Genomic DNA, 25,062 nt, shown 5'->3' with positions numbered 1-25,062 from the left:
GAGCAATTGTAACAGGTGCTATAAAAGAAAACTTTGAGGAGATGATATTTCAGCTGAACTCTGAAGTATTAGAATAAGCTACAAGTAAGCTGAGAAACAGAATCCCAAATAGAGAACAGAGACCTACAGGCAGAAAGAGCCTTGGCATGTCTGGGGTGCAGAAGGCATCCTCTGGGGTTACTGCACTGTTTGCTAAGTGGATATTGCTAGGCCACGGGTTGGGAAGAGGATAGGAGTTCAAGTTTCCATTTGATGTGTTCCTCGTGGGAGCAAGGAAAAAGCATACCAAGACATTCTGACAGTAGCTTTGAGAAACAGTACACAGGTGGGAAAGGATCAGGTATAAAAATGGCTCTTTATTCCCATATATGTCAGAGGGTCAGAGCTTGATCCTCACCTCATTTACCTTCTGTTAATGTGTGCTGGTAAATATTTAACAAGCAGCATTTTGGGCAAAAAATTGTGCATCTATATATTAGTTTATTCTAAGTTTTACTAAGAAGGATTATAGAATTTAATTTATAAATAATAAAATACATAATAATCTTAATTTAAATTCTATATAATCAATTAATTCTCACTGACTGTTTTACTTGATTTAGGGCAAACTTTTTTGTTTGTACTCAAACTATATTCAGTCATGATTTAACAGTATAAGACTATGAATAAATGATTACAATCTGATTTACCAATAAAGTAGCCCGTGTCAGTGACAAATGAGGGTGATTTCAACATGAATATTGGCTGATATTTTGGGGAAGTTAAAGAGCTTCTTTACTTGGCTGGTGAAAACATAGTCCTGACTTGTGCAAATTTCTGTTTCCACTGATCCTATGTCTGGCAACTTTCTCTTCCATTTTCAACCCCACGTGTTCCCATTTATAGAGGCAGATTCTTTATGAATGACTTTCCTGATTCCTCAGTCAGAATTAATCCTTTCTCTTAATACAGTTTTCATGATCTGCCTTGTATTCCCTCCACCTGTGCATATATGGGGGCTGGACACAATCAGAATTCTGGGGTTTGTATTGCTATGTGACCTTGAACAAAACTCCTAATATATCTGAATCACAAGGCCTTTTTTGTCAGTTTTATCTTTTAAAAAATTCTTTTACTTGATTTAACATATATGTATGTTAAGCAATATATTGATTTTTATTAATTTTCTTTACCTGGAGTAGCTAATAGTCTTCGAGATGTCTGCATTTCATAATGTTCAGGATGTGAACATACTTTGAGTTTATGAATCTTTGAGTTGGTGAATGCCTTTAAGCCCATATCCTGTGAAGGAAATTATCACCTAATCAGTATATAAATATTTAAAAAAATATATATAGGCACACATGTCATTGGATTTAACAAACAATCCAATTAGCTTACTATTAAACTTTCAATGTTTACATCTGGAGAAGGGATACTGGTATACTTAAAGAGGTAATTTTATTGTTTTTAAAACTCAACAGTAATTATTTTCAACATGTGATTTTTATATAAATCACAAGGCAGTGAATTTCAGGAAAAAGAAGAAACTTGATTATTAGTCCAAAAGTCCTTGTCCTGGCTTTGTTGCTATTAGCAGATCTGCTGCTATGAGTGACCTTGGAGAAGTCACTTGACTGTTTCATGTCCCATTACCCTCAACTATGATATAAAGGCATTAAAATAAATATTTTTTCCATATGTGATATTTTGTGACCCTTAACTGGCCATCTACAATATAAGGAATTTACCTGTAAGAAGCTATACATATCTTTTTCCTGTGTGTTTGACATTGGGGAATACATGATCCCATCGATGTAGATGTTATGGCGATCGACACAGTCTTCGTCGTCTTCCTCCTGCTCATGCAAAGCTGCAGGGAAACCACTGAGGTCCTTCACTGGTAGCAGGTTGTAAACCTGTACAAATGCAGAGGACAAAAGGACAAACTTACTTGTGGTTTATTTTTCTTAAGTGAAGAGAGAAAAGAAAATAACCACCGTCAGTCTTTCCTTGAGTGCCTCTGTTGCTTAGCTGATTCATAGAGAAGATGATTTTGAAGCTATTTAACAATTTTAGGAAAAAAACAGAACATTCCCATCAAAGTCTTCAAGTGTCATAACACTTTGTTACGCAGTTCAGAGGCAAACCCCAGGCTCCATACTAGAGTGGAATAAAAATTTGATAAGATAAATTTAAGTCTGCTGTATTTGAGACATTGTACAAGGCTTCCAAATGTTAGAAAAAAATCACAGTTTTCTTCTACCTTGTGGTTCGCAACTGACTCTGTGTATAACAAGGTTAACAGACACATGTTCTAAGCAGTCACATGAGTAAGTATATATCCTCTATATAGGACAGGAGAGTATTTTCTTTAGGTATTATTCATGGGAACAAAATGCTCTCAATCTTCATACAATTCATAAATCTTTAACAGTAAAATACTGGAAATGATGCTTTCAAATTCATTTTGAAGAGAGAAGAGTAAGACAGATGTCAAGATGCTGTCAAGTGTATTTTACTATATTCATAGGGGTTTAAAATGGATTGACAAGAATAGATCAGGAAAGGGAGTGGTGTCATGAAATTAGACACTTTCTCAGAGGCAGCTCCCTCTTCTATTCTCCACCTCCCCTCTCTGCTTTAAGTTTCTTCAAAGCATGTTATATAATTATGGTGACTCCTCTATGAAAATGTCAGCTCTGTGAGAGCGTGGATTTGACTACCCAGCACTTCAACACACAGTAGGCACACATAGAACACAGCACAAAATAAACATGTATTGGATGAATGGCTTATGCTACGAGGGGCAAAGTATTTCATTAGGAAAATGCTATCAAGAATTGAGAGGAACTAGTGCTTTAACCCAGATCTACTACTTAACACCTGAAAACTTCTGCTTTATTATTAACAAATTAGTAGGACTTTCCACCTTATCTATCCACCAGCATTGTTATAATTAAAAAATACATATTACATACATAAAATAATATACATAATGTATACATTATATATAACATGATAAAATTTTTAAAACTCTGAGCACTATAAAATTGTCATGCAAACATATAACATGCATGTTATCCACATTATCTACTTGCTCCCACTATTGAAAGGTACTTAATTTTTCCTTGAAGTGTTCTAATATTTTCAATTAAATTCCACTGGAAGGACCAAAAAGTAAAAAGTCTTTTCTTATAACCTTCTCTTTTAGGGAAGCAAAAATATAAATTTACCTTTATAAAATTTTAGTTAAAAAAAAAGCTTCGGTAAGAGGTTATCCCAAGAGGCCTCTCATTGGAAACATGAAAATATGAGCAAACTGCTATCAGGACGTGTTGTTAAGTAGTTTCTTGTTGTTCTGTTCAGGCACACCCTTTTGCTATTTCTTCTATTATCCAATATTTTAAAAGACGTCATTTATCATACAGTAATTCACTTTTCCTGATTTCTGTTCACCAGAGACAATGTACATCTTCCTTTAGAAATTGCGTTCATCTTGGGACATCCAGTGTTTCAGTGAATGTACTTCTTATAAAAACAGAAATTTGCAATTTCATTTCGCCTGTGCAGTCTTAGTGCAGGTAAATGTACCACTTTAATAGGCTTTCTGAAACATCAGAACGAGTTAGAAAACTATTCTTGGTTTCACAGAGCTCTAGGATTTCAGGGACTTGGATGGTACATGATTTTATAATATACACATATGAATATGCATATACACATATATGCATGTAAATATATAAACATATTTATCAAGTAATGCATCGTTTCTTCTGCATGGGGAAAAAGTACACACGAAGGAGCTCAGAACTATTAAGTCCTAGATAAATAAAAATTTCATAGATCCTATCCTGCTGAGATACGCGCTTCTCCCTGCCCTGAACTCACCGTCGCTGCGGAGAGCTCAGCCTCGGGCCGCAGGAGCAGCACGCTTTGGTCCACGGCCCGCAGGGCGCAGAGGGAGCCAGGGGAGGCTGTGACACGCAGGTGGGCTGGTGAGGTGGGGAGGCTGCGTTCTGGACTGAAGCTCAGATCCACCTGTAGAAGTGGGGAGAAAGGACAGGACAACAAATTTCCCAGTTTAATCACGCCCGCACCAGCATTTCCTGAGCATTTCTCGCATGCAATGCCGAACCACTTTGCCTGGCCTGGTGGCTGGCACCAATGGAGGCTTGAGGCTTCTTCCCCCTATGCTTCACTCTGATTCGCAAGAACCAGTTGAGCCATTATAATGATATCTGATTATTATAAGTTATTAAATTTGAGATGCCAGTTTTAACCTTTGCTATGTATTGAGGTGCTCATTAGGGAGGGGTGGGGGAATGCAAATAGTTCTAGGTGCCCTTGAATTTGCCTTTTCACTCCTTAGTCTTAAAAACTTGCTTGTGTATTTCCCAACATTTCCGCGCAGTAGAAGGAAGTAAGGTATACGGTACCACGTGGTAAGAGACAATGCACGAGAACTCTGCACTGGAGGCTCAAGTGGCTTTGTAGTGCAACTGCCATTACCTTGCTGAAAAATCTCTTTAAATTTCACCTCTTTGGCCCCAGGGCTCACATGTAGAAAATAATTAACACTGATAGCAACTTCTAGTTTTCAATGTTGAAAATTTTAACATGCAAAATGCCCACCTTGTTGTCCAGACAATTTTCAACCTCATATTTTGCGGAATCCCCAACCACTTCCCCATCAGGTAGAATGGCGTAGATGAGCAATCGAGCAAGGGGAGCGATGTCTGACTCCACAGGGACTGACACGGAGAAGTGGCCTTTTGCTGGAGCACAGAGAGAGTGGGGAAGTATTTACGAGTTAGATGTCTCCCCAGGGCTGAAATGGAGGTGTTTTGTCGCACAGAGCCTGAGGAGCCTGGTCTGGTTAATGACTTTCTGTTAGAAGGCATAATGGATATAAGAAATAGTAGGTGTGATAAATGGATGACTTACCCCTATGAACTGTATACTTCCAAGAACTCAAGCTTTAGAAAAAAACCTTATCAAAGCTCTTTCTTCTCTCAAAGGTCATATAATGGTTTCTCACCACTTTTAAGCTTTAGCTCACCTTTAGGAAGACCTGATGCTACCCTAAGGGTATGGGGACTGCCTGACTTCATCTGACCGAGACTTTACACTAGCAAAGGGAAATTAGAACCTGAAGTTCTAACATGTGATAGAGTTTTAACACATTGTATTTACCCTTATATCCTCTTTAACTCTCTGTGAACCAAATATTCTATTCTATTCTTAGGAGGGTTACCTGCTCCTTTGAAAGTTATTTTTGATGCCTATGTGGATTCTTTGGAAATTGCATTAAACTGTGCACGTCTACTCTGGTGCTTCTGCTGCTTCAAAGAGGCAACAAGAGTAGTTCATGGACAGTTTTCCAGTAAGTGATCCTGCAGACTCCCTTAAAATAGGAGAAACTGTCAGAGGTTTGTATTGTCCTGTATTTGTTCATGGGGAGAGTCGAATTCAATGAGATGAAAGTACCCAATTTAATTCTTCATAAACCATAACTATCTTCAAAAAGGAAACATGACATAAATGACTCACACATGACCTAGTATATGGAAGGCATTCCAAAATTTTACCTGTTCTCCTTTGTCTAAAACAATTTTGAAATGCCATTTTTTGAGGACTCACAGACCCATGAATATTTATGGTTTGAACATTTGGAATAAGTACTGATTACAAAACAACAAATCAGTGTTTTAAATAATATGAACAGAATACACTGAAGGAAAAGAAAAGAAATATTTGATAAAGGGTAGAAAAAAGAACATTAAAGCTTTCCTCTCTCAACTTCTGATTTTTGGGGTTAGATGGAGATAATCTGCCTTTATTTGAAACTATCCCTGGTATTTTGGTGAATGTGTCAGGAGGCAGAAATGCAGAATTACAGAAATACTCACTATCTTCCTGTTCCACAGGCACCACATGGGTTCCAGATCGGACAATGCCTCCCTTTGCCATTAACTGCAAAAAGGGAAATGAAAAGGAATTTAATTTGTTCAGTAGAGATCTTACCCCAAGTTTTGCACCCCCCATGTGATATGCTAGCTTTACTGAGCCCCTGATGGCAATAATCAACCTTGAAAGAAGTCAAACATTCAAAAGATGGATATATCCAAGTGGTGATGTTTTAAGTGTGTCATAGTCCCTTGCTCCACAGATAGCTTTTGAGTCAATGCAGTGGCCTTCTTTCTCACCAGGTAATAGAACACGAGCTCCTTTTGCTCCTGCAGGACCTGTCCATTCAGAATATAATGTGCTTGGACGGTCTGAGTTTGTCCACAGGGAAGTTCATGAGGTATGGGCTCAAGATGGACAAAACTCTTGCTTAGGGAAAATACAAGATTAGCAGTGTGATAAGCTTCTTCATTTTCTTCTGACAGCCATTGGTAGCCATAACAGGGACTCTGATCCTTGTGTTTGACCTAATGAATTAGAAAAACAATATAACTTTACAGACCATAGGTCACAGATAATCAGTGCCCTCCCAGAACTGCATTAGTTTACCGCCCTAACTAGTACCTAGATATCTTTTGCTTGGGTTGGTATTTACATTTCTGAAGAGCATGAAAGGCAACATCCTTTGATTAGATTGCTGGGCATTTCTTTGACCACTTTTACCGATGCAGAGACACTGCAGTTAAATTAACCTCAGTGAGGAAACTCAATAATCTCCATAAACTGAAGAATTGCATTTCAGGGAGTCAATGCCTCATTTATGATGGGTTTCAAATAAGTATTATGAATAAATGTAATACTCTAGCTTCAAGGATCTGGAAACACCTTCTGTAAATAGCACTGGTTCAAGAGTTGATGAATCAGCTGAAGTCTGCCTATCCTGGTCTGTCTCAGGTTAATTATTTTTAATGCTTCCTCTGGTTCTGGACTCTTCTGCTTCCCAGGCCCTATTTGGGTTGTTTTTCAACTTTTCTCCAGGTAGAAGTTCTCCCATATTCTTTCCAGCTTCCCCTTCCTCATCCTTACTTCCCAAGGGGCATGAGTGAATCCTTGTGTGAGCAAAACAGTTTGTTCGAATCTCAATGTATGTTCTAGGGATAACATATAAATCATCAAAAAGCAGGAGCATTTAAAAATAGCATTTTCATTTTCAGGACTAGCACATTGCCTAGCTCTTAGAAGGCATTCAAGACATTTCTTGATTGAATAAAAGAGTTTACATTCAATTTTGAGTTATTAGAGGTATGGGCTTTTATGCCATTTATTTAAAGCTGAATCATTAAAGCATATTATTTATCTCATTTATATTTATATGAAAAAAGATAAGAGGCAGGGTTTCCATCATGATTATTATGTAATATCTGTTGTATATCCATACACCTATAAATGTACATCTCCATTTCCACTGATGAATAAAGGATTCTAAGCAAGTTTAGTTATATGGGTATGGACAAAAATCTGGAGCATATTAGAATAGTGGGACAAAGATAAAATAGGAATAATAGTTTATGGACTGTATATATTTGAAAAAAAGTAATGATGTTAAAGTGGGCCTTTATAGTAATAATATTTAACAATTAAAGGGTGTTTACTAAGTGTTTTAACATGCATTATTTCATTTAATCTTCATAATAACTCCACAAAGTACCTTGTTGCACCCATTTAAAAGATAAAGAAGTGAAATATAAAGGAAATGATAAGGATATAAATTGTAAGGAAATGAAGTATAATTTGCTCCTAATATAGAGTTAAGCCAGGATTTTAATCGGATTGATCTGATTCTAGAACCTACACTTTTTTTTTTAATTGTAAAATTACCACACAGCATAAAAGTACCATCTTAACCAAGTGTGGAGTTTGGTAGTGTTAAGTCATGTGCAACAGATCTCCAGAACTTCATCTTGCAAAAGTAAAACTCTGTAACCATTAAACAATAACTCCTCATTTCTCCTCTTTCTCAGCCTCTGGCGCTCACCATTCTACCCTCTGTTTCTTTGACTTTGACTATTTCGGATACCCCATCTAAGAGGAATCAGCCAGTATTGTCTGATGGGCTTATTTCACTTGGCATATTGCCCTTAAGGTTCATCCAGGTTGTGGCATGTGGCAGGATTTCCCTCATTTGTAAGGTTGAATGCTATTTATTCCACTGTGTATTTTATATACCAGTTTGTTTGCCCATTCTTCTGTTGACGGATGCTTGGATTGCTTCCACTTCTTGACTATTGTGAATAATGCTGCTATGAACATGGGTGTGCAAATATCCTTTTAGGACCCTGCTTTTGTTGGATAATCCCACCTAGAAGTTGGAGTTACTGGATCCTATGGTAGTTCTATTTTTAATTTTTTGAGGAACTGCCATACTATTTTACAGAGCAGTCACACCATTTTACTTTCCTACCAATAATGTATAAGTAGAAACCATGCTTTTATCTATTACACTACACTGCCTCCTTCTAGTAAACTTGCTCAAAGCTAACCTCAAACTGGTTTCTAATTTCTAGTTTTTTTCTCTCCAAAGGACTAAACACAACTTAGACATTTTTATCACTTTCAGGTTACAACCTTTTCCCCAAGGCTACTTCATGTCATTGGTAACTTCCTTCCCAGCTTACCCTGACAGTGAGGGTGGTACCCATAATGTTGGTGGTGTTGATGGAGAACTGCACCAGGCCGTGCTCATCAGTGGTAGCATTGGTGTGATAGTTCGCTTCATTTGCTGTGATGAAGACGAGTTCATTTGGCATGGGGACCCCTTTCCCATCCACGAGGCGCACCTGAAGATAAAAAGCAGTGGATCAGTTATGTGGCGAATATCCAATAGGCAGCAAACATACTTATTATAACACAAGCATATATTGAGTGTGTCCTATATGTTGGGCATGGTTCCATGCACTGAGACTGTGGCTGTGAACCAAAGTTCCTTCTATCATAGAGCTTATAGTCTAGTACAAGAGACAGAGGCTAAATAAATGTATAAATAATGATTAGTAGTGATCAGTCCTAAGAAGAAAAATAAAGCAGTGTAAAGGGAGAGAGAATGATGGAGATCATAATAGGGGTGATCAGAAAAATGTACTTGGTGAATATTTTGGAAATGCTGGATATTATGTATAACTCTTGGAGAGACACAGAGTACAAGAGTCATATAACAATGAACATTTTTAATCCATTGGCCAAATTTAGTTGAACCCCAAATACTTATTTTGCGGTAGACCACTGGCTTTTCACGGATTAGTGTTCTGAAGTACAGTGAGTGCACAGGTGAGCAATTGCTAATACATTGTCCTGTGAGCTTCTGTAGTTGTTCTATATATGATACCTGCTTCTCAACCTAGATTTTTAACATTTTGGGAGATTGAAATGCCAGCTCTGTGTTCCGAGACAAGGCAAGGCATGGAATTCCAATTCTCTTTTGGTGAGAGATTCTTATGACTCATGGAGTAGTTATTTAGCAGAAAGTACAATATAATTCTAGGAAATTAAAAAAGCATGGACTATCATTTTAGGAAGTGAGCAAAGCCTTCTGAATATATTCGCTGTCATAACATCACAACATTCTACAATTTACTCTACCACTCCTTTGTGGAGTGTAGCCCAATTGAAATTATCTAACATTCCCATTAAGAACATACTACACAGCAATTACACACTGAGGCACATAACTGTCACCTCAGACTCCGGAGTCAGAAAGATCCATTTGCATATCTGCTTATAAAAGAAAAATAACAATAGACTTGTAGATCTGTGAGAAAACATACATTTTTAAAATATGTGAACTTTAAACAGCAGTATTTTACCCTTACGTGTACTGTTTTTAATATTTATATTATAGAAAAAGGTAATGTAATATTCATGAAAGAAACACTAGGTACAGTAGAATCTTTTATACTGAATAGTGAAAATTACAGCCACCTACCCACTCATTTCTACCCAAAGTTAGTGTTAGACATGAATTTTGAGATTCTTGTGCCAAAATATCATAAGAATCTGAGACTTCCTGGTAAACTATGAAAAGGAGATTGACATCACACCATGCTGTTCCAAATGTGAGAAAAACAACCTTCTCATTTTGATAGTGCTTTAAAATGATTTTAGAGGTTTCATATTTCATATTTACAGAACAGATTCATTTTTATGTGGTTTTATACCTTTGGTTCTGTTAATCAACAGCTAACATTAACCAGGTGTGGTTTAAGCAGAATATGTCGTGCTTCTTAGGTCTGATGTGTGAATTGAAAAATACTCCACCTGCCCAAAGAAGGGGATCCCATGTCTAAAGTATGGATCCACTTTCACAAATGAGAGTTTGGTTATGGTCCTTGTTATTTCACTGGCCCCGTTGCCTGTTAATTCCACCTCTGTAAAAGAAGGAGGAAAACGTAAGTTCTTGGAAGGATGATCTCCCTGAACTTCTTATACTACTTCCTCCCTGTCAATTTGTAATTTGAGATAAATAAATAAATACATCAATGCCTGTTGTTTTTCTCCCATCGCCAGGTGGTTCACAAACCTGTCCCGTTTTCTTGGATCTTGGCCTCCACTTCAAGTCTCATTTCATACCCTTGTCTCTTCATCTGGAAGATCTTGGTGTTTACTTGCTGAGAGAAGCAGCCCTGGCTGTTGAGCTAGATGGAGATAAAATAAGATACACACCATGGGACGGGTCAGTGGCCAGTTAATTTGGAGGGGACAATACAGCCTAGGGATTGTCTGTAAGAACACAGTAAATATTCCCTAAGGATTAATCATTATTGCATTTCTCAGTGCTGGTTTACAATTGGCAGGTGTATTCCTTAGTATCTGATATTCCCTAGCGTGAAAGAGATAGAAATGCTTAAAAATTTTGGGAGTAATCTTACTGTAGCAGGCAGCTAATGATTCACCAAAACCTGGCTCCCCTCCTAGAGTATATAGCTGTGGCTGGGAAGTGGCCACCCATGCAGGGACTGTTCCCTTACCTCCATGGCATCTAGGTGGGGCCATGCGACAAGTTCTTGCTCATAGAGCAAACCCAATACCCTTCCCAGCCACGGTGGTTAAGAGGTGTATGTTTTTCTCATTCCTTCATACAAGTGGATGCCCAAGGAGGCTTTGGATGCTAGCTGTTAGGAGACGGCTCAGCTTCCACCATTCTGGGTACTTGGTGAACCAAGAACACCCGCAATGGACAATTCCAAGAAGTAAACAATTCTTACTGTGCAGAATCACTGACATTTTAAGAACTCTTATAGCTAGCATATATTTCTCTTACACATTGCTCTCTTCCTGAGCTGGCACCACTGATTATCAACAGTGCCTCCATTGTTAGTCCCTAGACGGAATAGTTTTCCACCTACCTGATGGCTGAATTTCTCACAGACAGCCTGTGACTCTCCAGCGTAACAGTTAGAAGGGTTACTGAACTTTCTGCACACCCTCATAGTCACGTGTCCTGGGACCTGCTTCCCGTATGTGTATCTGTTGTAAGAACATTGCCAAATAAATCAAAGCAGGCATTGAACATCCCCATTTTCTACCTATTTATAGTTCCGCTTTAGCATAGTATATTTATTCTCTGTACTTCCCTCTAATCTCTGGGCTTACACTGGGTGCAGGGCAAGTAAACTAAGCAATGACCCGTCTCTTTTAAAAAATCTCCAGTGCAACATGCTGAAATTTACTTCAGTCTTCTTTTATCATGTCTTTCTTCCTTAATTTTTTATTTCCAACCTCATCTTTTAAAAAATCTTTCTTACAAAGCTACACCTGTATTTAATAGCAAAAAAAAAAAAAAAGCCCAATACAAACAAAACAAAACAAAAAGAAGAAGAAAACACCCTCAATTCTACTTAGGAATACAAACTATTAATGAGATAGTATCTCTCCTTCCACCACCCTCTTCCTCTGTGTAGACATTTCTATATAGAGTTATATTTGTTTATACTTTTGTCAAAAATGGGTCGTGCCATAAATATGTCATTGATAATTGATGTGCTTTTGAGGGCATCTGTTTCCTTCCCTATTAAAAATATCCTCTATATCTCTATTTGTAAGAGTACTGGCTCTCTAGTTATGTGGGATCAGGAACTTGATGGCCATTGATCTGAGACATTGCTGGGGCAGGGGCCCAGCTGAATAGTAGGTGCAGCACATAAGTGGTCTTTAGGCAGCACTGGTTTCTCCACTCTGTGTGCTTTTCCTGCTAGTGCTATATATTCCTGGACCACTGGAGATGGGAGAAAAGGACCCTGGAAATACGAATTTTCAGTGTTGGAAAGGACCATACTAAGAAAGCATGTCCAGTCTCATCACTAAAAATGGCAAAAAAAGGTAAACCAATGAGTTAGATGAGATTTCAGTAATATGCCTATCTCTACAAATTCGGAGTCTAATCTATTTTTCCACTATTTAAGCAAACAAAGTCAGGCAAATGATAACGCTGAAGACTGAATTTTTCTCTGCAGTCTGGGGAAAGGAAAGTCACTACCTGTTAATACTATCCTGGGTGTTTGTGTCACACTCAGAATCAATTCTAGTAGAGTAGTTTCTCTAGGAACAGTTGCCTGCCCCATGGTAGTAATAATGCTGGTAAGGACATGAAAGAAAATTAGAAGGAAAAATAGAAAAACAACAGGAGAGGAAAGTTCTAGAAATGGTGATGCTCCTATGTACTTAAGGTATTTGTGCTGCCACCTCTCTAGAGAAACTAATCAAAATATCCCAAATAGTGAGTCTCCTTTAAATAATTCAGCTAAAAAGAATTTAAAAAATATAAACTCACAGGCCGCACACTGTCACATTCACCTCTTCTTCCAAGATAGTGATAATCCTTGGCATTGTTACTTGCACTTCAAACTTGGGAAGCACTGTCATTGGAGATAAAGGAAGGTGAGTTTTTCAACTTTTGGCAAATTAGTATTTTTAGGTTCTCTGTAACAATTCCCTAGTAATATTTTAGGGCTCTGAAAAGATACTTGTATTCTCCAATATACTCACCTTACTGTTAAATAGACGTTCTGAATGAAGGACTATGACAGATCACTGTAACCTTAATGAATAATGGAAGCCTTCTAAACAAGGATGTTTTACTATTTTTTTTGAGATTAAAAATTGCTACAAAAATAACCAAACTATATGAAGTCATATTCACAGACCACCCATGGTCTTCCCTGGAGTTAGATACCATTGATTCTACTCCAAGCCCAATGGAAAAACTCCCAATAAACTCATATCCTAGGTCTCAGAAGTTTAGATAATGAAGAAAAATGTTCCACGTTTTTGTGTAAACCATACCAAATTCTTCCACGGTGAAAGGGTGCTGTGCTTTTCCACCTGATTCCTTCTGAACCACCACCTTGTAGGAGCCCTGTATGGGGTCTGACGAGAGCGGAAAGGCCAATTGCTTGAGGCCACTCTCCAACTGGAGATTCTGCCATTGTGCGATGCGATTTCCTTTGGGGTCCTAAGAAGACAGTGATTGTAACTTACAAAAGAGCCTGGCGCATTGAGACAATGAATGAAATCTACGGAAATTCCTGTGTCCTCCACAAAGAAGGCAGATGGGATAGTGGGGAGGGAGAGGAAGGGGAGATGATTTAGAACCATCTAGCACTATATGCATTGAAGGTTTCTCTCTTAATGACAAGTTTCTGGGCTATTGTTAAGAACCTCTCAGATAAGAACATTTTTTCTAAATTTATTACTTGACTTCTGATTAGGGAATGTTTCATTCTGCTCACCTGAATGTATGCTAGTGGAATCTGAAAGACAAAAGAAAAAGAAAAATTTAGCACTGTTCTCAAATATTCCCAATTCTGATTTATAAGCAAGACAGCATTAGCTGGAATAAACCTATTAGTAGTGAAACAGAAAAACTTCAGTTCAATTTCATGAAACTTTGAATTAGTCCACTGTAAACAATTAATAAATAATAATAGGAACTTACTAGGCTGTTAGCGACAAACATGTGCACTGCCATCATTTGGAATGGGATTTACCAGCATTACTGAAATGCTTATAGCATCCCAGTGAAAAACATTCCTTTGCTATGAAATTTTACAGGTTGAGAAAAAACACTAACATAACTGTAAGGGACCATGTTCAGATCCAAATATTGATATGGGTCTTGGAATTCTTAGGTAATTCTAAAAATAAGCAGAAATGAGAATAGCTCCTTACTATCAATGTTTATTCATTTCTAAAAACTATCATTCTAGGTTATAAAGCAGGTTGTATAAACTTTTATATTCTAGGGCATATAGCAACACACAAAAGAACAATATATCTGGTCTCATGGAGTTTACATTCTAATAGGGATGGATCTGTAAGAAATACACACACATATGTATAATATACATATATATTTGAGATATACATATTTGATATTTTTTATATTGATAGTTATAATTTGATGTTGATTTAGCATTGATAGTTGATATTTATATACTTAAGGTATGTTACATATATATCTCAAATATAAAAATCTCATAAAAATATATATTTCATACAAATAAATATGTATTTATATATTATATATGTATATATCACATATATACACATATATCAGGTAGTGCTAAGTGTCAAGAATTAGAAATAAAACAAGGTTGAATTGATAGAGTGATGGATGAGGTGTTTGATTTTGGTTAGAGAAGTGAAAATAGAAACTAGGACAGCAGTTCAAGGCTGTTGCAATAGTCTTATTTAGAGATGATATTGGCCAGGATAAGGCTGTAACATTTCAGGTAATAAGAAATAGTCTGGATGTATTTTACTCTAATTTAATTTCTTGACGAAGCGGTTGTGGGGATGAAAGAGTACCAAAGAGTATGCCTTAAACTTTTCCCTTAGAGCTAGAAGGAAAAAATTCCTTCTTTTTGAGATAAGAAAATGTGGTAGAGGAATAGATTTGGGAGAGAAAAATTAAGACGTTGGTGTGAAGTCTGCATTAAACTCGAATGTTGTTTCTCTTCATTAATATCAAGTGCTAGTTTTGAAGAAGAAACATATTTTTACATTATTTGTGAAAGAGATTTTGGTAGGTGTGTTTAGAAAGATTCTAAATCATTGAGAAGTGATTTGAATTTAAGTTATTTGATGGTTTAGGTGTGTCTACTTAATGTATCTTTCCAATTTGCTTAGTAGAGAATTTTCTAAAAAGAAGTTTAATAATGTGACAATTAACCAAGTAACAGTACCAAGATCGAAAGAATCAACCACTCTCCTGAAGTGGGATACTATGTTAAATTAGGATCTTGTGCTATTGCAATGCCAGAGATCACTCTTAGTGATACTAGATCTCTCCCTGGTCTTCCGCACAACACCAGATGCAGGCTCCCAGCCTGTTCCTATAGGTAATGAAGTCTATATAAACATGGGGTGACTTACCCTCTCATTCAGGGGGTGAAAATTTTCATCCACCAAGAAAATACGAAAATTCACTGAAACAGAAATGTTTTCCATGAGTCCCAGAAACCTTTAACTGGGCCTAAGAGCTTGTAAAACAAACTATTAAGGAACCAGGATTATGGGCCCTTTGACTGGAAATAATCATGGGAGCCAGATCTTTCCTTTGGGAAGTTGTCCTGACTGTAGACCTCTTCATACCTTTCTGCCTTGGTTTGTAGGTAGATTTGTCTGTCTGGACAAAGACTAGGTTGTCTGTGTTTTTAACCACCACTGTGGTCCGCCTCTTGAATTCTTGGGTTGGTCCTTTCACTTGGACAGTAAGGAACATGACCTCCTCATTGGATGAAGATCTTGGGATCTGGAACATAGCAGAGATCCTGAGAACCGGTTCAGTCTCCCAAGTTTCATCCCCCCATCCCCTGTTCCACTGCTCCCTGGAGATCTTGCCCCTTTTAACGTCACTCCCCCATTGTCACCAGAGAAAGTTGGCATGGACAGGAACTACATCTGTCATTTTACAAGCAGGGAGACAGAACACAAGATGGAGGGAAATACATCAGGAAGGGAGGTCCTAAAAGAGACCCACATCTTTAACAGATCAGCCAGTTCAGCCTTGATTTAATTACATGCTGAACTCCACAAGTGGGTGTTACGTGCTAAAAGGGCATGGTAGAACATATCTTCAGGCTGTGAGCAGGAAAAACTATACTACTTTATGGGCTGCAGCCTGTAAGCATTTTCCATATGGGCAGCTCTGAAGAGATACTGGATTTTTGCTTATGGTAGGTAGCATCTATGATTTTCACCCTCAGTGTGGGTTGGGTGACGTGTTCAGTCAGTCCACCTCTGGAGCTTATGTTGTGCGTTGGACTCAAATGCTCATTAATATTTTTCCCACATTAATTTTAAGGAAAAGTCCCATTTTCCCTTTGTCTAGTGCATGCTGCTTTTTTTCTGGCTAATAGGAATATTCTTTGATTATTAAGTTGAGTTTTCATTTGCCTATAAATATTTGTCTCTCCTGGTTGGAAATTGGTGCATCGTTTCTTCATTTCTACCTTAGTTGCTACATTTAGATTCCTTCCTGAAGTACTTGCCAGGCTCTCAAAGCCTTAATTTGACTGACCTGCAGATAGCTATGACCCTGACAAGTAGAAGCAAATATAGCATGTTAAGCAGCCATACTCACAGTGAAGGAGACGCAGTGGAATAAGTCCTTTTCTGCCACCAGGTCGGTGAAGAGGCTCCTGTTCTCCCTGACAGACTCCAGGGAAGCACTTACAGTCACTGTCTCATTCAGGTGGCTCAGAACGAGGCAGCCCTTCTCAGGGGTCCCCGTGTGGAGCAGGGAGGGGACCAGCACCATATACTGCCTGGGAAGCGGGAGTCCAGTTAGGACAGTGTAGGGGGAGATACACTTGTCAACAGCACTTTTTTTCCTTCACAATTATTGTTACTATCATTAATTCTATAACAAGACAAGGCAAACTGATAATCATGATTTCTGCTTTTGCATGGTGTGCATGAAAATCACTCCCCTTTCCAATATCAGCACCATGGCAGGGAACACTTTACTTGAAGTGAACCTTAAATGGATTAACATTTGCAGGTATACCTCATTTTAACGAACCCAAATATGTGAGCATCTAAACTTAAATAAAAAATAGGCTAATTGTATTTAGTCACGTACATCTAATTTATATTAGGATTGCTGCAAAAAAAGCAAGAAAGCTTTCAAGGGAGACACTACAAAGACCAATTTACAGAATTTTCATTAAATACACATATTGAATATATAATATGTATATGCATGTGCGTATATACATATATATATATATATATTCCACAACTATGTGAAAATGGTATGGCAAGTACTTGCTTCCACTTATAGATGCAGAATCTGAGGCTCAGTGAATGTGAGTCATCAGTTTAAAGTGTCAGCTGTGGTAAGACACTAACGCAATCTTACTGTGTTACCTCACCCTGGCTGCTGCTTGCATTTTAAATGTTTGCCTTTCACTCTTTGACAGACACGGTTCCACCCTCAAATGGTCTAATGATTGGATTTTGGAGGTTGGGAAGTCACCAGACCAGAAACTTTCCCAATACCCTCCTACATAATTTCTTTGAGCCTGTAGTTTTCAAACATTTTTGCTTATAGAATCCCTGATTTTTAGACACTGCATTTCTCACATATTTTCAGGAAAATCTTTTTTTTTTTGGTCATATGGTTTAAAAAGAGCAAAAGGTATTATTTTTGATGTTATTTTAAGTTAAAACTTTGATTACTTTTTACATTTCCCATGGAACCCTAAATATCATACTGATAAGGTACCCAACACGACCTATTTAAAAAAATGCAGCAAAATGTTCTTTTTGTGATGATCAGAAACTTAACATTTTTCCCTTTTTCCTTCTTAAACTTGAATTTCCCTGACACCACACAAAAGTTTATCCTAAGATTTTTATGCTTCAAATGGATCACTCTTGCTTCTTTAATAACAAGTATATATACACACATAAATGTGCAATATTACATGTGGGTACATAAATTTAACTTCAACTCTTCTTTTAAATTTAATTGACCATAAAGTTGTAAATGTTAAACATTTTCTTCTGGATTGAGTTATTATTAAAATTCTTTCTGGTATACAACTGATCAAAACAAAACAAATAATTTACAAAATTATGATTCAGACATATTAGATATAAAACCAAAGTACGTTTGAAGCACATCTTTAATGAGAATGATGAGCTGTTTTTGTTTTCATGCATGGATATCCCTTATTTCAAAATTAAACAAAAATTAATTTTGCTGGTATTTTGAAGAATTAATTCTAACATTAATTCTGTTGCTGTTTTTGGTTTGTGTGGACATCAGTGCTGTGAAAAATTATTCACATGAAAGTAAATAAATGACAGATAAAAACAATTATATCATTTTCAGTTCTTGAAATCCTTTCTGCACTGCATTCCAAAAACCATCCAGTGCCCTATTGTCAAGACTAGCTGCTAATTATCTATCAGTAGGTATTTCCTGCAGCTCTTCCGTCAATTTTTTTGAAACAGAATTTGTCACCACAGGATCTGCAAAAGGATTTTCTCCCCCATCAAGAGGCCTTTGTTCAACATCAACAGAAGTATTCCCAATTATTCCTTTATTTGGCACCCCAGAGAGCTGTATTCCCCGCACCCCCACACCAGGACAGTGTCCTTGGTAACATCTGATTGAGGGAGATACTTTTCTTTCTCTTATAAAGTGGAGAGTGGGCTTAAATTAAGAAAAGGGGGACAAGAAAGGATTGATAGCGTTGTCTCCAGCGTTATCAGTATGCATGCGGGGCTCTGCAAATTGATTCCTTTAAGAGTATCAGTTCCCAAATCCCTTAAGAAGTCTTTGTATACCCCCAGAGAATTGAGAGATTCAGAGATCCAGAGTTTTGGGGAAAAAAGGCTAAGAATAAATAAACTAAATTTATGAAATCTGATCATGAGAAGAGACCTTAGAGACAAGAGGGTGACAGTTTCATAGGAAAGACAAAGCAGTCGAATAAAGGAGAATCTGAAATAAAGGAAAGGACTCTAAGTTTACGCTCTGTGTGAAACTCACGGTTTTCCAGAGACTGAGGCATCTGCAGGCAGGAAGCCCAGAAGGAGGAGAATCAGACTTGGAGGAAGGAGTTTGCTCTTCCCCATGTTGCAGAGAGAAGGCGCCGGGGAGACCAGACGGGACTGCGCCCTACTCCCTGCAGCTGGTCTGGCCCCAAACGGTCCTCAGAGCGACCAGGCTTTATGCTGCTCTCTGTGCAAACAGGAAGTTCCACCCACACAAGGTGCCTAAACAAAGTAAAGGTCTCTGGCGCTGTGAAGGGGTCATCGCTCACGAGAGCCTAATTACAGTTAAGGTTAACTGCTGGCGGTCCGAGGCGAATTCCCAGAGGGATAAAATCCACCTTCCCGTTAGTGCTCACTTTCTCTGGGATTTACAGTAAAACAGCTAATCGGCTTTTCCACTCCTTCACTCCCTTCTTCCACTTCCCCACCGTGCCTTTTATGGCTTTCCTCACATCTCTTGCGTGAATGGTTGGCAAAGGAAGCTACAATTTAAGCAACACTGGACAGGCTCAAAAAACATTTTGCACTACGGGTCAGTACGCCTGCAAATCCCCCATTAGCTATGCCTGCCTTAAATGTTGACGCGGTTTCAGAACTCAGCAGCACACTGTGGAAATGATATTGGATTAAGCTAATAGGCTTTTGTCCTTAGGGATATTACTGGATGGAAGATGAAATGCCAGGCCCTGCAAGAATGGTAAGGGAAAATTTTTCCTGTATTCAAAAGTAAAAAGAAGAAAGGACAAATAGCAGAACTTCAGAAACAAGCTTTGACTTGTGTGACTAAGATCCCAACTACCTTTACCGTCTCCACACACACGTTTTGTACTGTCTTCTAAATATGCCCCCTTCAAAATGTCTCCTCACCAGTTTTTAATTATATAAACTATCCCTGCTATTCAACCATCCATCCATTTGTCCAACTATTCGATTGTTTTATTTGTTGAGCCTAGCAGGCAAAATTACGGAGTCAGAATGTCCAAATATGTAGAAACGTATGTGCGCTGAAAGGTCTTATATTCTTGTGGGCGTGAAAGCAGACAAATACATACACAATAAAAATGCAGGAGCCAAACATTAGTAACAGTTCAGGATGCTCTAGGAGCACATAAGAGGGGACACATAATCCAGACTTCGGCCTTGGAAAGGAAATCTAAGGGAAAATAAAATGTAAATTAAGCTCTGAAGTATGAGTCGTGGTTAGCCGGAGGAAAGGAGATGCAGAGTGTATTCTAAGCACACAAGGAATGACGCTTATACAAAAGCCCTGGAGGTGAGAACAATCATGACGCATTCAGGGGAATAAAAAGTGTTGGTCAGGAGAAAATGCCTATGCCTTTAGAAAAGCGGTGAAACACACTGGCTTCAAATGGAAAAGGAATTTGCTAGCACTACGAAGGTGTTTGGGGAGTAATGAAAGGAGTGCTTGTCGGGATTTGTTTCTAGGAAAGATCCCTCTTACTGCAATTTGGAAGATTGACAGGAAGGAGGCAATTCAGGAGACAGGAGACCATTTCGGAGTTGGTACAATTACACAGGGGAGAGATGATGGTATTTTGAATGAGGGTATTTATAAAGAGACTGGGAAGAGGTTGACTGATTTATATAATTTTAAGAGGTGATATTAAAGTGTACAGTGAATATATGAAAATGATGGATAAAAGAGAAGATGCCTTTCCATTTTTCTGGCTGGTCACTGAGTTGCCTTTAACTGAGTGAAACAGGAATCACGGGATGGGAAGCCAAGGAGGACAGAATGGGGGAGGGTTGGGAAGACAGTCTGATTTTAGAAAGTGCTTGTGGGATATTCAAGTGTTTATATTCATGAGTTTTGCATTTGCTTCTAGAGCTTAGAGCAATGTGGTCTAATAGAAATATGTGAGCCTCCTATATAATTTAACATATTCTAGTAGCCACATTAAATAACAAAAGTAACAGATTAAATTAATTTTCATGACATATTCTACTTAACTCAGTGTATCCAAAATATTATCATTTGACATTTAAGCTGTATAAAAATTGTTAATGAGATACTTTACATCCCTTTTTTCATATTAACTTTTAAATCTGGTGTAGCTTCTACATTTACAGCATATGTCAATTTAGACTAGCCCCATTTCAAGGGCTCGATAGCTGGTGTGGCTCCTGGTGGCCGGTTTTGACAGAGCAGCCTTACAGCAATGTTTTCCAAATCATGGGTCACCTTCCACAGTGACTTATGATATCATGTGATCTTGGTGACTTTAAAAAATGAAATAGAGTATAATAAAACAGAAAATATAGCATATAAACAGAGTAAGTGGAAATACTGATTTCAGAAATACATACACAGCATAATGCATTTCCCTCATACACAGCAGAAACTGCTGGCTGTGTCCTATCACCCCTTCTCCAACTCTGTCTTTAATAAGGGAACTCCTGAGTTCTAACAAAGTGCCCAGCTAAGAGCTTTTATTTCCTAGCTTTCTCCCTTGAGGCTGGTGTGCTACTAAGTTCTGGGGACTGGAGAGTGAGCGGAAGTGGTGGATGTAAGTTTAGGCCCTGCCTTAGGACAGAAAGGGTTAGACCCTTTCTTCCTTACCACTGCCTGGGATGTGGGCATGATGACTGTGGTCAGAGCTTTTATTGGAAACTGCAGGATGGAAGCCATGTGCCAAGGAAGTCGAACAACAAGCAAGATGCAGTCTAAGTCCCCATATCATCCAAGGCCACTTTTGCCTGGACTTTCAAGAGAAAAATACTTTCTCTAATTTGAGTCATTGTATTTTTTATATATATATGTCTTTTTATTTTTTATTTTTTATTTTGCTATCATTAATGTACAATTACATGAACAACATTGTGGTTACTAGATTTCCCCCATTATCAAATCTCCCCCACATACCCCTTTACAGTCACTGTCCATCAGCACAGTAAGATGCTATAGTCATTACTTGTCTTCTCTGTGCTATACTGCCTTCCCTGTGACCCCCTACTTTATGTGTGTTAATCATAATGCCTCTGAATCCTCTTATCCCTCCCTTCCCATCCATCTTCCCCAATCCCTTTCCCTTTGGTAACTGTTAGTCCATTCTTGGGTTCTGTGAGTCTGCTGCTGTTTTGTTTCTTCAGTTTTTTCTTTGTTCTTATACTCCACAGATGAGTGAAGTCATTTGATACTTGTCTTTCTCCACCTGGCTTATTTCACTGAGCATAATACCCTCTAGCTCCATCCATGTTGTTGCAAATGGTAGGATTTGTTTTCTTCTTAAGGCTGAATAGTATTCCATTGTGTATATGTACCACATCTCTTTATCCATTCATCTACTGATGGACACTTAGGTTGTTTCCATTTCTTGGCTATTGTAAATAGTGCTGCGATAAACATAGGGGTGCATATGTCTTTTTCAAACTGGGCTCCTGCATTCTTAGGGTAAATTCCTAGGAGTGGAATTCCTGGGTCAAATGGTATTTCTATTTTTAGTTTTTTGAGGAACCTCCATACTGCTTTCCACAATGGTTGAACTAATTTACATTCCCACCAGCAGTGTAGGAGGCTTCCCCTTTCTCTACATCCTCACCAACATTTGTTGTTGTTTGTAAGCCATTGTATTTTTAGATCTCACTGTTAGAGCATTAGTTTTGTATCTTAACTAGTATTCTTTTCTTTATCACTATCTCTATCATGATCATCTCTAGCCTTGATTATGAGGGTCCAGGGTCAACGTGTAAAAGTTACATTGTGAAAATGTGGTTACAGTGTTACATTGTGACCTGACTCATGAAATGTATAAGATTTCTTACTGGGGTTAAAGTTAAAATCTTAACAACCCCAGTGTACCAAGATCTAGCCTATTATACAGATTAGAGGTTTATTAGTTTATTGGGAGAGTAGATGCCATGGAAATGGATGATAATACCTAGGTAGGATATGTTGATGAAAAAATACAAGAACCAGAACAGAGCCCCAAGGATCCCCAGTAGCAAAGGGCAGGGACACACAAATGGAGCAACGGCCTGACAGAAAGAGAGAAACAGTCAGGAGAGTGAGCGATCTGAGTCCCAAGGAAGAGACACTTTTAAGAAAATAATAGTCAAGAGAAGGTTTTTATTAGCGAATGGGGCTTTGAATCCCAAAACTTCAAAGTTAATAGCATACAAAGTTTTGAAGAATCATTTCAAAAGTTTGCATGATTTTATCACATGTTATTCAAAGCATAACAGAACTTAAATTGGTTTAAAGAAACTAGGTATAACTAAATACTTATTTGCAAGGGTAATTACTTCAAGTTGGTGGTACCAACAATATTAATGGCACTCATTCAGTGCCTTATCATAAATTACACAGATGGTATGTAAAGATTGTTATTGCTAAATTCCTAGCTATTCACATCAAAGGCTACTGGAAAATAAAATAGAGTGAGTGATCAGTGATCGTTTTCCTTCTGGATTAGGGACAAGGAGAACGTCAGGACCAATGTGTTTCAGTGTCTGTGTGGGGCAGAAGCCTGGCAGCAGCTGGTGCAGGAGTTGGGGAAATGCCAGGAACTGGAGCGAGCTTCCCAGTTTGCTGATGACAATAATGAGGGACGGTCCTTGGAAGAGATGTTGGGGTGACAGGGAGGTCTCTTTAGGAGAGAGACTCGAACATGTTCTAAATGAAATGTGGCTTCCATGATTGCTGAGTGGGAGGAGCACATGGAAGGGGAGAGGCTGAACTGTGTGGTGTGAGAGGCCGTCATCCCAGGAGAGGATGGAGGAATTAGCCTCAGGAGAAGCCATACCACTTCATATAATCGCAGATAAAGAGGAAAGTTTTATCTATTAGCTTCCCTCACCTTCACCCAGACAGAACTTTCTCTTCTTGGGAAGAGGGAAAACAAGTTGGAGGGGAAAAGAAATGACTGAATCAGTTGTCAGGCCTCCCGAATCCTAGTTGTGGCTCAGTCTCTGGCCCTGGGCCACTGAGCTGCTCGGAGCCTCAGCCTCCTCTCTGATCAGTCCCCACTGGATACTAGTATCTGTGCTATCAGCTGCATGGGGCAGCTTTACCCAAGACACCATATGCAACAGGGTAGGCCAACCTTCTTGTACCAGTAAGACTTCCTATTTACATTTTGAATCTTAATGACTGAGGAAGAGGTCTGTTTCACGTCTGCTCTGAGGTTTGGTATAGAACGGCATCCAGACAGAGAAGGTTCGGGTGCCTGGGTCACAAGTTCTTGACATAACTTGGACAAGTTCTGTACACCTTTAAAGGACTCAGCAGATCATTCCTGTTAGAAAACTGAGGTACAGGGATAAGAGAGAAAAGAAACAGGAAGAAAGGCCATTCATGGACAAGAAAGTAAGGGAGCAAAATGCAGAAAAACCTAGCCTTTGAGAACAAATGAGAATTATTTAGGAATTAAAGAAAAAATAGGATTAGGAGGTTATATGGACCTTGATAAAAATAAATAGGAAAAGTACTCCATCCTTTGTACCAAGGCTGCTTGGTAGGGCCTGCATGCAGCTTCTCTGCGGCAGCAATAGTTACACTGCATTTGCTTTGCCTGAGAAAAGAGAGCATTGAGGCTAGTGTGGTGCCTGATAATGAGGTCCTGGAGTGAAGGACATTTCAGCTGGTTACATATTAACCACCTTCAGAATCAGAAAGCTTGGTTAATGGCATACCATATTTGCTCTGTTGGAGAGGGTATTGCCTTTATCTTTTCACAGGTATCTTAGGCAAAACTTGGAGTTTGGGCAATGTGTGTCTACGGAGCCTTTCTCAAAGATCAGAGCCTCTCTGATTTGTGCTATCAACCCCCTGAAAGACAAAAAAAAACTTTAGAGACTTAGAGCTGTCTGAAATAAAAGGGTTTATGGAGCCATTACAGATGCGGGACAGAAAAGGATAGGAAGTTTCTGCTTCACCAGCAGCAAAGCCAGTTAACAGAAAAAACTTGTCTGCCAGACTCGAGAATTAGGGGACATTTATAAGGAGTCTCAAGGAAAGAAAGTTGTTTAAATTCCCGTTGGCTACAGATAAGGAAGGTGGGCTGACACAAAGTGGGGCAAGTCCTGGAATAGGTAGTCAGTCCTGTTTATGGTCTGTCATAAACAGGTTGTCAATGACCATCTGGCATTGTT

At 38.4% G+C, this 25,062-nt stretch overlaps 1 protein-coding gene across 1 annotated transcript in view; it reads right to left on the bottom strand.

Annotated features, from left to right (window-relative positions):
* LOC108385629 (alpha-2-macroglobulin-like) overlaps window positions 1–19,346 on the bottom strand; it is a 35,797-nt gene extending 16,451 nt beyond the window's left edge. Inside the window, exons 1-17 of the mRNA XM_017643131.3 lie at window positions 18,947–19,346; window positions 16,526–16,709; window positions 15,535–15,694; window positions 15,316–15,368; window positions 13,671–13,691; window positions 13,225–13,393; window positions 12,713–12,797; window positions 11,289–11,409; window positions 10,463–10,577; window positions 10,201–10,310; window positions 8,565–8,726; window positions 6,189–6,416; window positions 5,892–5,955; window positions 4,615–4,757; window positions 3,871–4,020; window positions 1,731–1,898; window positions 1,173–1,281 (exon numbers count right to left, since the gene is read on the bottom strand). Of these exons, the coding sequence (XP_017498620.3) occupies window positions 1,173–1,281; window positions 1,731–1,898; window positions 3,871–4,020; window positions 4,615–4,757; window positions 5,892–5,955; window positions 6,189–6,416; window positions 8,565–8,726; window positions 10,201–10,310; window positions 10,463–10,577; window positions 11,289–11,409; window positions 12,713–12,797; window positions 13,225–13,393; window positions 13,671–13,691; window positions 15,316–15,368; window positions 15,535–15,694; window positions 16,526–16,709; window positions 18,947–19,032 (2,128 nt within the window). The 5' untranslated portion in view covers window positions 19,033–19,346. The remainder of the gene's footprint in view (window positions 1–1,172; window positions 1,282–1,730; window positions 1,899–3,870; window positions 4,021–4,614; window positions 4,758–5,891; window positions 5,956–6,188; window positions 6,417–8,564; window positions 8,727–10,200; window positions 10,311–10,462; window positions 10,578–11,288; window positions 11,410–12,712; window positions 12,798–13,224; window positions 13,394–13,670; window positions 13,692–15,315; window positions 15,369–15,534; window positions 15,695–16,525; window positions 16,710–18,946) is intronic.
* Window positions 19,347–25,062: the final 5,716 nt, after the last annotated feature.

This window comes from Manis javanica, chromosome 15, assembly GCF_040802235.1.
Source record: "Manis javanica isolate MJ-LG chromosome 15, MJ_LKY, whole genome shotgun sequence".
In the NCBI taxonomy this organism is placed as follows: Eukaryota; Metazoa; Chordata; class Mammalia; order Pholidota; family Manidae; genus Manis; species Manis javanica.
Note: the sequence above shows the minus strand (reverse complement) of the source record. Positions and strands in the feature narration are given on the sequence as shown.